The sequence below is a fragment of the Hevea brasiliensis genome, chromosome 3, assembly GCF_030052815.1.
Source record: "Hevea brasiliensis isolate MT/VB/25A 57/8 chromosome 3, ASM3005281v1, whole genome shotgun sequence".
In the NCBI taxonomy this organism is placed as follows: Eukaryota; Viridiplantae; Streptophyta; class Magnoliopsida; order Malpighiales; family Euphorbiaceae; genus Hevea; species Hevea brasiliensis.
This window is the reverse complement of record NC_079495.1, coordinates 1,028,868-1,043,013: the sequence shown is the minus strand read 5'-3', so window position 1 is coordinate 1,043,013 and position 14,146 is coordinate 1,028,868. Positions and strand designations below refer to the sequence as shown.

Genomic DNA, 14,146 nt, shown 5'->3' with positions numbered 1-14,146 from the left:
ATCAGTTCATTTTATTGATCTCCGTCATTTCTGAAAACAAGTTTTCTAACTCCTAGTAGTATGTAAATGGTTGGGTAAACGTAGGTAGCTGCAACTTAGAGGTCTCCTTTAAAAGAAAGGACCTGAATAACACGTCTGGAAGATAGCCAAACTATTAGGTTGACGTAAACAGCCACTCGACAAAGATGTCATAGAGTGGAATAAGACCAAAGTAAACGAAACAGAATAGGTCGGGCGTCAATAGATACTGGTAAAATGAATACATGGGAGGTCGGTAAATCAAGTCTAGTTTTCCCCATCTAGCCAAAAGGTATTGAGAAATCTTATCCTCAACATCTTTAAACTTCAGGACCCTTATTTTTAGGTTCTTAGGACACCAAAATTCGGGACATCGGAAAAATCCCTTTCAGGCTCCTTTCTAATTTAAAAGAGATCGGAGGAGAGTTCTTGTCTGGTCTCAACTCAAAATATAAATAACTATTAGATAGGGATCGGAGGAGAGTTCTTATCCGGTCTCAACCCCAAATTTTAATAAACGTCTAAAAGAGATCGGAGGAGAGTTCTTATCCGGTCTCAATCCAAAATTTTAATAACTATTAAATAGGGACCTGAGGAGAGTTCTTATCCGGTCACAACTCAAAATATAAATAACTATTAGATAGAGATCGGAGGAGAGTTCTTATCCGGTCTCAACCCCAAATTTTAATAAACGTCTAAAAGAGATCGGAGGAGAGTTCTTATCCGGTCTCATCCTCAAAACTTCAAATAAATAACTTAAAAGAGATCGGAGGAGGGTTCTTATCCGGTCTCCCCTCAAAATTTTAATAAACAACTTAAAAGAGATTGGAGGAGAGTTCTTATCCGATTCTCACACCCATTCACTGAGGTTGTCTCATTTACTTATGTATCTGGGTGATCCAAATTTAGTGAAAAATCAAATATTCCTTCTACCAAAAGGATTAACATTGCCGCCTAAGCCCTCCTAACTAATTTGTAAACGACGCAGAATTAAATCTACTTACCCTTATTAAGGGACGAGGTGGGGTGCCTAACACCTTCCCCACCCGTTTACGGACCCCGAACTTAGAATCTCTGTTTTGAAGTGGTTTCATTTTTAATTTAACTTCTCAAATGGTTTTCTTTAGTTTCCCTCAAAACTAAGGTGGCGACTCCTCACTTTTTCCCACTTCGGTGAGTGATCGTCCAGGCGACCGCAAAATCCCATTGCGACATACTATATTTTAGAAATCGAATTGAACCAAAATGAATTAAAAATCGAATCATTATATTTTGGTTCAGTTTTTTTCAAACCGATGGGTTTTTATTTTTTATGGGTTTTTTATTTAGATTTAATTTTTAAGTTATTTCGCATTATTTTAACTTCAATTTGAACCTAATAACCATTAATCAATAAAATTAAATAATTTTTATATATAATTACATGTAATTCATAAATTTTTTTTTAAAATAAATCAATTTTAAAATCAATAAAATAATTTGATTTAATTCAATTCAATTAATTTTTTTTAATTAAATAAAATTAAAATAATTAAAAATTTTAAAATATAAAATTAAATGAAATTGAATTGTCTTAAAAATTAAATTAAAAATATTAAATTAAAATAACTTAATTTAATTTATTTAATTCAAATTAAATAAACTTGCTAATTAATAAAGTTAAAATTATGTAAAATAAAAGAATAAATGAGCGCATTTAAGCATGATTGAATCAAAACATCACACGTGTGGACTATAGGATTCAAGGGGACAAGACAACCACTTTATGAAGTTTAAAAAGAGGTCCCATCCCATCCCTCTGCCCAGCTACGCATGGGCACATTGTCTTCTCCTCTGTCCCTCAACGGCTCCACCATTTTTTTCCCAATATTTCCAGTTGGGAAAGTTTATATTTAAAATATATCATAGTCAAATTATAATTAATTTAATACTATTCTAATTAAAATCTTATTTATTTCATAAAAAATATTTTTTATATTTTTAATATTTAAGATATTTAAAAAAAATTAATTAACGAAAAATTTTTTTATTAAAGAAAAATGATCATTTAAAAAAAATACTTTAATTTTTTCAAAAAAATATTTTTTATTTTTAAATTTTAATAATTTTATTAAAATATGAATACACTTTTACATATATAAAATAAACACATATCATTAATTTAAAATTATAACTAAATAATAAAAAATATTTTCATAAAAATATTTTTATATTTTTTAAATATAAATTATTTTTTATAAAATAAATATACCTTAATTTAGAATAACTCGATTTAAAAATTTAATCTAAATATTGGGAATTTAAGGATTTTTTAATTCGTTTTTAATCTTTTTATATGATATGTGAAATTCATTATATGGAATACATTTAATTTAAAAAATAAAAAAATATATTTATAATTATTAAATTAGCCTCCTCATCAAACAAACTTAAACCTGAGAGAGAGAGAGAGAGACTTTATTTGCTGAAATTTTATGGAGTTAATAGTAAGGATAAGATTATAAAAAAATTCAAAATCACTATAACTTGAAACTGAAAATAGAATAACAACAAATTTTAATTTGAAACGAATCGAGGCCTCTAGCTATTAAGGAATTGATTATAACTCTCTAATGTTGCACGTAATGTATGTAACTTTAGATTGTACTTTGCCTTAACTTATAAATCAGTTAAATTATTTTATATGCTCTAAAAATTAGTTGATTACTTATTTATAATAATTTTTAGATTTATAAATTAAAAAAATATATTTATTTTCAGTGCTTATAAGTTAATTTGATAAAATATTTTATTATATTTTTTATTTAATTTTTAAAATTTGATCATAAAACTTATTTAATATCTTATTTATTATTTTAATAATAAATATATTTATAAATTATTTTTTATCAAATACATTAACTATTTATCAATTATTTATAAACATTTTAATCAAATAGATAATTACTTAAAATCTTAAATGCATATAAGTTTAAATTAACTTATAAATACAATGTATTTATAAATCAATTTTTATAAATTAAGTTAAATATTCTCTTAAATTATAAAAGAAAAAATTATATTACAAAGGAAGCATTAGCTTCTCCATTCAAATGAGAAAGCCTTGCGAATTTGAGACAAAGCAAAACAAGATATTTTAATTAACAATGAGTTTATATAAAGTTAAGAATATAGTTAAGCTTTACAATCATTTGAGTTGTGATAGATAATTATTTAAAATCTTAAATGCATATAAGTTTACACTAGATTAACTAATTTTTATAAATTAAGCTAAATATTTTCTTAAATTACAAAAAAAAAAATTATATTACAAAGGAAGCATTAGCCTTTCTCCATTGGCCTTAATAAGAAATTTTAATTAATAACGAGTTTATATAAAGTTAAACTTTACGATGATTAAATATTTATATTTAAATTTATATATTTATTATATATGTTTTAATTAATTTTATATAAATTTTAATATAAATATTTGATTTAAATGATTTTTATATGAGGTTCATCATATGTCACATCCACCGTAGAATATTAATGAAGAGGATCCTACGTGTACCCAGCAACTCTTTTGCTCTCCATGTGCTTGATGCTTCATCTTGTCGTTGGTCATTCAATGCATCAAAAACTACAACTTCTTTAATTAATATTATTAATTATTCTTAGTCTTAACATACAATAACATATATTTAATTAGCACATAAATCAAATTTGAAACATATACATTGGACATTGATATGCAAATCCCTTTGAATTAATTAATAGTTCATAGTATTAACACTAGTTAATTGTGCTTATTGAAATACTTACCATTGAATTTACAAAACAAATATTGCTTAATCATTTTTTGCTGTTGAGATTGCATATGATTAAGTTATAGAGGAACTAAATTAAAATATCAATTAGGTAAACATGATTGAGTCGTGTTATTAAACAACCAATTAAGAATCTAGCCTTTCCAAATTTGTTTATTATATTGATATTTTTAGGGTTTTGTGGGTATGTGTGGTGATAGAGAGAGTCATTGTTCATTGTATATTATTATTATTATTATTATTATTATTATTATATAGATAGGAAGTGTCAATCTTTGCATAATAATTAATTAGGGTTTGTACCTTCTAAGTAGGTTTTGTGAACTTCCAATTGACCCTTCAACCCAACAACACATGCCTAATGTAGTAATGTCATTGATCTTAGGGTATATTAAATAAGACTCAAATTCTTGGCATTTTGGTGGGGTAAATTGTGTTTCAAGAAAAAAAAATATTTTAAAAGTTATTAAAAAATAATTAAAAAATATTTTATTATTTAATAAAGTCTAAAATTATTACTTTACTAATATAACTCTATTTTTATCGTTTCAGTTATAAGGGACCTACAATCAAAAGAAAAATATCAAAGATCCACAAGAGATATCCTTGATAAAGATTTGAAAGGGTAGCAATATAATAGAAATACAATAGAATGGGAAGAGAGACGAGGTCTGGAAAAAAATTAACCATTTTTCATTATTATTTAATCTTATTTATAAAGAAAAGTGATAAGAACATATTTATTAGCATATTTTAGAGAATACTGCTTATACGTATATTTTTAAATAAAATGAGTATATATTATATGTGATTATTTTATAATATATCATTATTTTAGTAGTTTTATAACAAAAATTTATTAAATTTAATTTTAAATTATTTCTTAGTACTCTCTAATTAATATATTTAAAAAGTATTTCTCAATTTTAACAACAATAATAAAGAAATCAATTGAAAGGAATAATTTTGCTAAATTTTATTTTTTTAAGGGTTTTTTTTTTAAAAATTTTCAAACACTAAGCTGTCAAGAATTAATTACTTGCATTTTTGTTCACTAGATTGAGATTTTTGGGACACTGTGACAATCTGTGTAAACAATGAGCGAGGTAATTTTATTCATTGTATCTTTACATGTATAGATTAATAGATACATTAATTAATTGAAATATGTCATTGATTTGGAGTTGGTTAGCTCTGCACTTATGCTCCCTGCCCTCTAAGTTGGCTCACATATACCCATGAAACATATACACTAAAATAAAATAAAAAGAGTGATTGTGCAATAAACACATTTTGAGACACTAAAATAATGGAGGCAGGCCTTTTTGGGTACACTTTGATCTCTACTACACTTGGCTAAGCTTTTTGCACCCATGCGACATCAATTTTTCAACGAATTTTTTTCGCGATTTACATAGAGTAAGAATGAAAAAATTCTCTCTGTCTTGAAACCTCGTAACTTGCCTCTGCCACATTCCGTTGCTATTTCTATTCTTTAATTTTAGTTGTACAGAGACAAAATTTTTAAACTATGGAAACCCGGAGTTGAGTTCTGAGAAACTATGTGATTTGGCCCAAACGGAATAAACCCCGAGCTGAGATATTTCTTTCCGTATCAATTAAGTACATTGAGATTCTTTTAGGCTTTGGATGCGTGACCTTATGTTTCTGATAGAGGCCATCTTTCTATTTCCATTGTATTTTATGAAGCAATTAGCTCCAGCTGTTGTGTAAGATTTATCCTGACTTTGATTGAATACATTTTTGCTATTGCAGATGTTACTCGTTTTTTCTTTTAATGATAATAAAATTATTTTGATGTGTCTCTGTCCGAGTTTATTATTTTTTATTTCAAATTCTGTGAAATGCAGAATTTAAGACTACTAGCTTTTTCTTATGTGCTGCTTGGATTAGTTGTTCTTGGGCAATTTTGTCAAATTAGTTTGTGCTTATGGAATATGGAGATTGCTGTAAACCAGGGTATTCTATCTTGTCTCTTTATTGATGCCATACTATGTCAATAAATTTTTTTCAAATTTGGGAATTGTAAATTGTTCATTTGATGTTTCATTAAACAGTTGGCATATTAGATTGTGCTTCATTTATGTGATATATGCATTAATCTCTTTGTTTAAAAGCATAGATAACCTGTATATATTTTATTTTATTTTTTTTACCCTTTCAATTTTTCTGATTTGGGTTTGGGTATTTGACCTATTTACATCCTTTTTAATTAATTTCGAAAAAAAAAAATAATTGAGTTCGGGTAATAATAATTGGATTTGGGATGGTACGGCTTGCAAGATAGTAATTTTAATCAAGTTTGGGAAGGGTTTGGCTGGTAGTTTTCTTACATGGGTTCAGATTCAGGTACCTGCAGGCTTCACTCTTAGTCTAGCCTAGATAATACTTTTAGCTGCTGCTCTGCTGTGGTGCCACTGTCACCCCTTAGTGTCAAAGGTAATTTGAGAGTGGTTCAACCTGAATTCCCATAAATTGAGGTAAAAAATCTCTAAATTAAGGAAAGTCTTGATATGTTTTGTGTACCTGCTGTTTCTGCACATATTTTTGCTAAGCTTCAATGTGTTTAAAATGGTGGAAAGGGAGGTAACATGGGATATTTCTTTGGTCTGAGCTCTGAAACTTGTATTCTATATGGTTCAGATATGTGAATTTTTTTTTTCTGGATTAATGTTGGAGATTCTGGTGGGAAGAGAAGATGAGTCTGATTTGCAATTTTGCTTTCTGCATTTTATGCTTTTCTCTTTCTTCAGTTTATTTGAGTTTTGATGTATCCATCCATGCCCGTATTTAGGTAGGATTTTACAATTTTTGTTTTCCTTTGTGGTTGAGCTGATCTGCAACCTAAACAAGGCAAAGAAAATGAAGAAGAGAAACCAAACAAGCGATGCTATGGATAGCAAGGACCGTGATTGGGACTTCAGAAAGCTTATGAAAGACATCGAGTTTTTGGGTATTCTTTAATCTTATCTTTGCTTTATGCTTCTTTGTTTTTGTATAATTGCATTTCTGCCTGCATGTTATTGTATATTTATGACTTTTATGTTGCAGTATAACTTTGAATTTTCTTTATTTATCTTTGCTTTATGCTTCTTTCTTTTTGTTTTATAGCATTTCTGCCTGCAATAATCTGCATTTTTGCCTTGTGTTTTCTTGGAATTTATGCTTGTTGTAATTTTGTTAACTGCTGTGTATGTGATTGTTGGGTAAATGTTTAATGGCTAATATGAACATATAGAAATTACATTTCAAGTAGTTTTCTAATTTTCAGCATAGTTTATTAACAAGTCACCTGGAATGAGTCTCTTTTAAAGAATTATTTGAAAAAAGTATTATTTTGGAAGATGTGCAATGAAATTATGATTTTGAAAACTTTCCTTTATTGAAACATGTTTCAAATTTAGTTTTAAGAATCCTAATTTGGGTTAAATGTATTCCCACATGATTTCGTAACCCCTTTAAGTAGGAGTGCTAATGACATCTTCAGTATAGGACTTAGGTACAGTGAAACTCCATTGATTTTGGAATTCTCTCTCTCTTCCCTCTTTCTTTCTTCTTTTTTTTTTATTAAAAGTTTTTAATTTTCCTTGCAGAAGATGAGGAGCTAATGGGCCTCGTTAGGTATCTAATTTCAAGATTTTTTACTGTTATAACATAATTAGATATCTAATTTCTGGATTTTTTGCATTTGACTCCAAAAGACCTTTTTAAAGTTAGCTGGCCAACTACTAATGGTAACTAAATTATTTTTCGAAACGGAAAAAAAAAAGGATCAAAATGGAGATTGAGGAAAAAGCTCATGCTCCCAGCAATCAGGAATTGGAGTATGGAAATTATATATTTGATTTGTATTTAAGTGAGATTGAACAAGATTTCGAGTCTGATATATTGGTGTGACTGTGAACCAGTGAGGAATGTTTGTTTCTTGTGTTTTAAGTGAGATGTGGTGAGGAAGCTCATGAGGTGTTTCCTTGTATTTTAGAGAACCCAGAAGAAAAAGTTTTCAATTAGTTTGGATCACTATGTATTCTGTTCCAGTTACTGATGTAATTTCCCTGGGTTGGCAAATAACCCTGAACTTGTGACTGTAATTTATGGGGCAAGCTGATTGGGAATAAAAAGAATGGAAGTGGCAATTTTCGCTTAAGCAGTGTACCATTTTTAGTTTGGCCACCACTGTGGTTTTAATTTTTTTTTTTTTTCAGTGTAGGCTGAGAAATAATTATGGTTTATTATTTTGTTAAAGCTGTTGTTTCAATGGGCAATTAGGGATTTCACTCTGACACATATGATATATCTTTGTTCCTTACAGAAAATTGTAAGTGATAAAAATGTGTAATCTGTTTGATCTTAAATTCCTAATGGTGTTTAATTCCTTGGATGCTTCATAAATCTATTTTGTTTCTTTAATTTGCATTTGCATTTAACCAGTGGGAATTTTTTTGTGAATTTGTTTCTGTCTGATTAAGCTGTTATCTAGCTTTTCTTTTTTTTTCGGTTAACTTTGATACTTGCCATTCAGGTGCCTCACATATGACATGGAAAGAAAGGAAAGAGTTGGAGAACCGGAAGGTAGTGTCTCTTGGTGGCAAGGTAAGAACTCTGCATGTGCAAAACACACCTAGCAAAGTGAAATATTTTCAATTACTAAGCTGATGTTTCTACCTTAAAAGCTATCTAAATATTTCTATGCAACATGTGTCTTCAACACAGCCTCCAAAGAAACAAAGACTGCCTTTAAGTGTAGCACGTGTACAAATGAAGAAACAAAAGGAAAGAGAGGAGAAAATGCTTCAAGAGGTTTTTTTTTTCCCTGAAATTGCTAATTTATTTGACGTAACAAAACTTGTCACAGTTGCGCTAACGGTTCAATATTATAGAATATAATTCTTGGACGATTTGGAGGTAAGCTTGGTGGTGGAGCTAAAAGATCAATGGAGAAGCGCAAACTGGAGAACGGGGTCCTGCGGTCAAGCGAGGGATATTTCAGAAATGGTGTACTTGATGTGAAGCATATGTTAAACCCAGCCTCATCAAAAGATAATGATTCCAGTAATCATGTTGTTGGTAAAGAGAAGAAGAAGAAGAAGGGAAGCGGAAAGAAAAATCGAGGAAAGAAGAAAGGCAGTGGTAGGAAGCGCCATTGAACATAAATGATGGTAATCTCTGTCAAGACGACGAGTGGAAATCCAACTTCAACTGCTGATACTTGCAGTTATATGACTCTCTCTCTCTCTCTCTCTCTCTCTCTCTCTCTCTCTCTCTCTCTCTCTCGTTAAGAAAAATGTAATCTTGGCAATAACTCAGAACTCAAAGGTGCTGCAATAGTAGTCGTAAACAATTGATCTTTCAGCTGGAATGAGCCAATTTATTCAGTAAGAAAAGTTACAATTCAATCCAATCACTATAGTTTGTGCTTGCTTGCTGCATTTTCTGGGGAAAAAAAATTGCAGGGAGACAGAAAAAGGACTTCTAAGAGAAAGAAATGAAAAAGAATAAAAAATGGCGGAATGACAAGAAAGGAAAGAAAGCGAACGTCTTTGCAATAAGATGACAGCCTGCCATTGCAGGGAAATTAACTCTTTAAAGGTTAAATGATCCTTATCTATAATTATGTATTGTTGTGGGCGGAGGCTTAAATTCTGCCCATTAACTTGTACTAAAAATAAATTAGGTTTCTCAACTAATTTCTTAGTCAATAAACTCTTAAATTAAGGTCGAATTTGGCTTTTGTTTAAGGATGATAATAAGAAGAGTATTTGTGAAAATTATTTTTTATTAATAAATAAAAAAATTTTACGTATTATGCATAACAATATGTGGGATAATGGAAAAAAAAAAAAAAAGCTCTTACTAAAATCCCTATACTATTAATAAATAGTAAAAAAAAAAAAAAAATCTTGCATGAGCTCTTCCAACGTATGGTGTTAGAATTTGGGCTCCAAAAAACAATTAAACCCAGCCCATGTAAGCTAACCTCTTTTTCAAGTGTTGCAAGCCCACAAAAAACGAAAACCACAGTATATAGTCTCTTAAGTTAAGCCCTAGCTGTGTAGCTTCTGCAGCTTTCTTCTTCCTTTTCTCCTAATCCAGAGTATAGTTACGTATTTTTCTCCTAAAACCAAGAAGAAGAAGAAGAAGAAAAATACCCTTAGATCTATACTTGTTAATTTCCTCACTAATGGCTTCTTTAACCCTCTCTAAATCCTACAGAGCTCGGGCTTATCACATTATTCCGAGACTTTCACTCCCCTATTTCCTCAGTCCCCTCCATTTCTGCACTTTAACCCAAGATACAATCTCCTCTGTCACAGAAATCCCGCCACCTATTCCACAACCCCAATCCGAAACCGAGTCTCCAAATGCGGCTCCAGAGAATAAAAAACAGCAGCGTATCCTGCGAGGTGAGCGTCCGGACCCTGAAAAATTAGAGGATATAATATGCAGAATGATGGCTAGTCGAGCCTGGACGACGCGGTTGCAGAACTCAATCCGGGATTTGGTTCCCGAATTTGACCACTCTTTAGTCTATAATGTTCTGCACGGTGCTCGTAACTCTGAGCACGCCCTCCAGTTCTTCAGGTGGGTTGAGCGGGCTGGGTTGTTTCGGCACGACCGTGGGACGCATATGAAGATTATTGAGATTTTGGGTCGAGCTTCGAAGCTCAATCACGCTCGTTGTATTCTCTTGGATATGCCAAAGAATGGGGTTGAGTGGGACGAGGATATGTTTGTAGTGCTAATTGAGAGTTATGGTAAGGCTGGGATAGTTCAAGAAGCTGTTAAGATATTTCAGAAAATGAATGAATTGGGTGTGGAGAGGTCAGTTAAGAGTTATGATACTTTGTTTAAGGTGATCTTGAGGAGAGGGAGATATATGATGGCTAAGAGGTTTTTTAATAAGATGCTGAGTGAAGGGATTGAGCCAACTAGGCACACTTACAACATCATGCTCTGGGGTTTCTTCTTGTCATCGAGGTTGGAAACAGCAATGAGGTTTTATGAGGATATGAAGACTAGAGGGATATGCCCAGACGTGGTTACTTATAATACAATGATCAATGGGTATTATAAATTTAGAAAGATGGAGGAGGCTGAGAAGTTGTTTGTGGAGATGAAGCGGAAAAACATAGCTCCTACAGTTATTAGTTATACGACCATGATAAAAGGGTATGTTTCTGTAGATAGAGTGGATGATGGGCTGAGATTGCTTGAGGAGATGAAGTCAATTGGTATTAAGCCTAATGCTCACACATATTCAACTTTGTTGCCTGGGCTTTGTAATGCTGGGAATATGACAGAGGCAAAAGAGATTTTGAATGAGATGGTAGGGAGGCATCTTGCTCCTAAGGATAATTCCATCTTTATAAGTTTGTTATCTAGCCAGTGCAAGGCTGGAGATTTGAGAGCTGCTGAGGATGTGCTGAAGGCAATGATACGATTGAGCATACCGACAGAGGCTGGCCATTATGGTGTCTTGATAGAAAATTTTTGTGAGGCTGAGGAGTATGATCGGGCAGTAAAGTTGTTGGATAAGTTAATTGAGAAGGAAATTATTTTGAGGCCACAGAATACTTTTGAAATGGGGTCTGGTGCTTATAACTCTATGATTGAGTATCTGTGTGGTCATGGGCAAACAGGAAAAGCAGAAATCTTTTTCCGGCAGTTGATGAAAAAGGGTGTTCAGGACCCAAATGCCTTTAATAATTTGATCCGTGGGCATTCAAAAGAAGGGTCTCCTGATTCTGCTTTTGAAATTATAAAGATCATGGCTAGGAGAGGGGTCCCTCGAGATGCAGATGCATACATGTTGCTTATTGAAAGCTACCTTAGGAAAGGTGAGCCAGCTGAAGCCAAAACAGCTTTGGATGCTATGATTGAAGAAGGGCATGTCCCAGATTCATCAGTATTTAGGTCAGTGATGGAGAGTCTGTTTGAAGATGGGAGGGTTCAAACTGCTAGCCGTGTTATGAAGAGTATGGTGGAGAAGGGGGTGAAGGAGAATATGGACTTGGTAGCTAAGATTTTGGAAGCTCTCCTTATGAGAGGTCATGTTGAGGAAGCCCTTGGACGAATTGAGCTACTCATGCATAGTGGGTGTCATGTCAATTTTGATGATCTTCTGTCTGTTCTTAGTGAGAAAGGCAAGACAATTGCTGCTGTTAAGTTGTTAGACTTTGCATCAGAGAGGGACTTTAATGTAGAATTTAAAAGCTGTGATAAAGTGTTGGATGCTCTCTTAGCTGCAGGGAAGACCCTTAATGCATATTCAATACTGTGTAAAATCATGGAGAAAGGAGGGGTTACAGATTGGAGTAGCTGTGAGGATTTGATTAAAAGCCTTAATCAGGAGGGGAACACAAAGCAGGCTGATATTCTCTCAAGAATGATAAAGGGATGGGAGAAATCTCGTGAAAACAAGAAAGGAAAGAAACAATCTTCTTTAGCATTTTAATTAAAGTGCTTTTAATTTTTTTTGGTTCATTGGTTACAATATAGTTGAATGTTCAATGGAAAATTATTATTCGCTTCATTGAGTAGAATAAATTTTGAGAAAAGCGATGAAAAAAGTTCTGTTTAATCATTTTGAAGATAGGGTGTTATCCCTTCAAACAGGAAATATGTTTCCCTGATTGAATTATTTTTGAAGAGTTAGTGAATTAGGCAGGATATTCTCAACTGAGAGATGGTTCTGATGCTCAAGGATTGCAGATGATGAATGGCTGCTGATCATATTTGTTACTAATATCATCCTTGAAATTAGTTCCTTTTTACTCACCGTGATTGTTATGTAGTTATTTTAATACTTTCTGAACTCTAAAACTGCAATCAACTATTATATTGGGATAGCTTGCTGCAGTGGAGTATAGTTTTTTGCTTATTTGCCAAGTTCTGAGAACAAAAAAATTTATTCCCTCAGAGGCTAGCTTATTCTTGTCTAACTGCATTTCAATAATCTGTGCTATAGATATGCTGATTCCTGTGTAGCGGTAGGCTAGAACCAGAGGTGAGCATTAGTGGAGGATGCTGGATAGTGGAATAATTGCGTTCTGTGACATTGGGGTTGCTGTGCCCATGAAGCAAAATGACTATTTTTATTTTTTTCCTGCTCTGCATACAAGATGCACTTGTATTATTTTTGGTATGACAGAAATCATAAGATATGAATGTCACAGAAATATTAGATTCACATGTCACAGAAATATATATTCACTTTCTGAAAAGTTTGACCTGAATATGAATGCAAGAAATATTATTTTTAAATATATCAATAATCTTCAGTGTTTCTATTTGCATGGCTATGTTTCCTTTATTTTTCGTATAATAATGTAATTTTCCTTCTATATATGTTTATATTATTCTTACGGCTAAGGAATGGTTGCAGCATCCTCTTTTCAAGTATAAAAATAGAACAACAACAAATTTTAATTTGAAACGAATCGAGGCCTCTAGCTATTAAGGAATTGATTATAAACTTTTTAATGTTGCACGTAATGTATGTAACTTTAGATTGTATTTTGTCTAAACTTATAAATCAGTTAAATTATTTTATATGCTCTAAAAATTAGTTGATTACTTATTTATAATAATTTTTAGATTTATAAATTAAAAAAATATATTTATTTTCAATGCTTATAAGTTAATTTGATAAAATATTTTATTATATTTTTTTATTTAATTTTTAAAATTTGATCATAAAACTTATTTAATATCTTATTTATTATTTTAATAATAAATATATTTATAAATTATTTTTTATCAAATACATTAAATATTTATCAATTATTTATAAACATTTTAATCAAATAGATAATTACTTAAAATCTTAAATGCATATAAGTTTAAATTATCTTATAAATACAATGTATTTATAAATCAATTTTTAAAAATTAAGTTAAATATTCTCTTAAATTGTAAAAGAAAAAATTATATTACAAAGGAAGCATTAGCTTCTCCATTCAAATGAGAAAGCCTTCCGAATTTGAGACAAAGCAAAACAAGATATTTTAATTAACAATGAAATTATATAAAGTTAAGAATATAGTTAAGCTTTACAATCATTTGAGTTGTGACAGATAATTATTTAAAATCTTAAATACATATAAGTTTACACTAGATTAATCAATTTTTATAAATTAAGCTAAATATTTTATTAAATTACAAAAAAAAAATTATATTACAAAGGAAGCATTAGCCTTTCTCCATTGAAATGAGAAAGCCTTAATAAGAAATTTTAATTAATAACGAGTTTATATAAAGTTAAACTTCATGATCATTAAATATTTATATTTAAATTT

The 14,146-nt window shown here is 30.7% G+C and overlaps 2 protein-coding genes and 1 long non-coding RNA gene across 4 annotated transcripts in view; all 3 read left to right on the top strand.

Annotated features, from left to right (window-relative positions):
* The window catches only part of LOC131168808 (uncharacterized), a 44,851-nt gene that overhangs the window by 13,947 nt on the left and 16,758 nt on the right, over nt 1-14,146 (top strand). The gene's annotated exons all lie outside the window — the stretch shown is intronic.
* On the top strand, nt 6,192-9,249 carry LOC131178581 (uncharacterized). Of its 2 annotated transcripts, none has more exons than XM_058143566.1 (5): nt 6,192-6,328; nt 6,702-6,801; nt 8,371-8,441; nt 8,562-8,648; nt 8,729-9,249. In XM_058143566.1, exons 2-5 carry the CDS (start codon nt 6,711-6,713, stop codon nt 8,993-8,995), a joined length of 516 nt encoding a protein of 171 aa, XP_057999549.1. In that variant the 5' UTR covers nt 6,192-6,328; nt 6,702-6,710; the 3' UTR covers nt 8,996-9,249. The 2 variants fall into 2 exon arrangements, with proteins under 2 accessions (XP_057999549.1, XP_057999550.1); XM_058143567.1 differs by having other exon boundaries at nt 6,224-6,287.
* Nucleotides 9,895-13,038, top strand: LOC110667281 (pentatricopeptide repeat-containing protein At2g37230-like). The gene has a single exon (XM_058143562.1). The coding sequence runs from the start codon at nt 10,030-10,032 to the stop codon at nt 12,301-12,303; it is 2,274 nt and encodes a 757-aa protein (XP_057999545.1). The 5' UTR covers nt 9,895-10,029; the 3' UTR covers nt 12,304-13,038.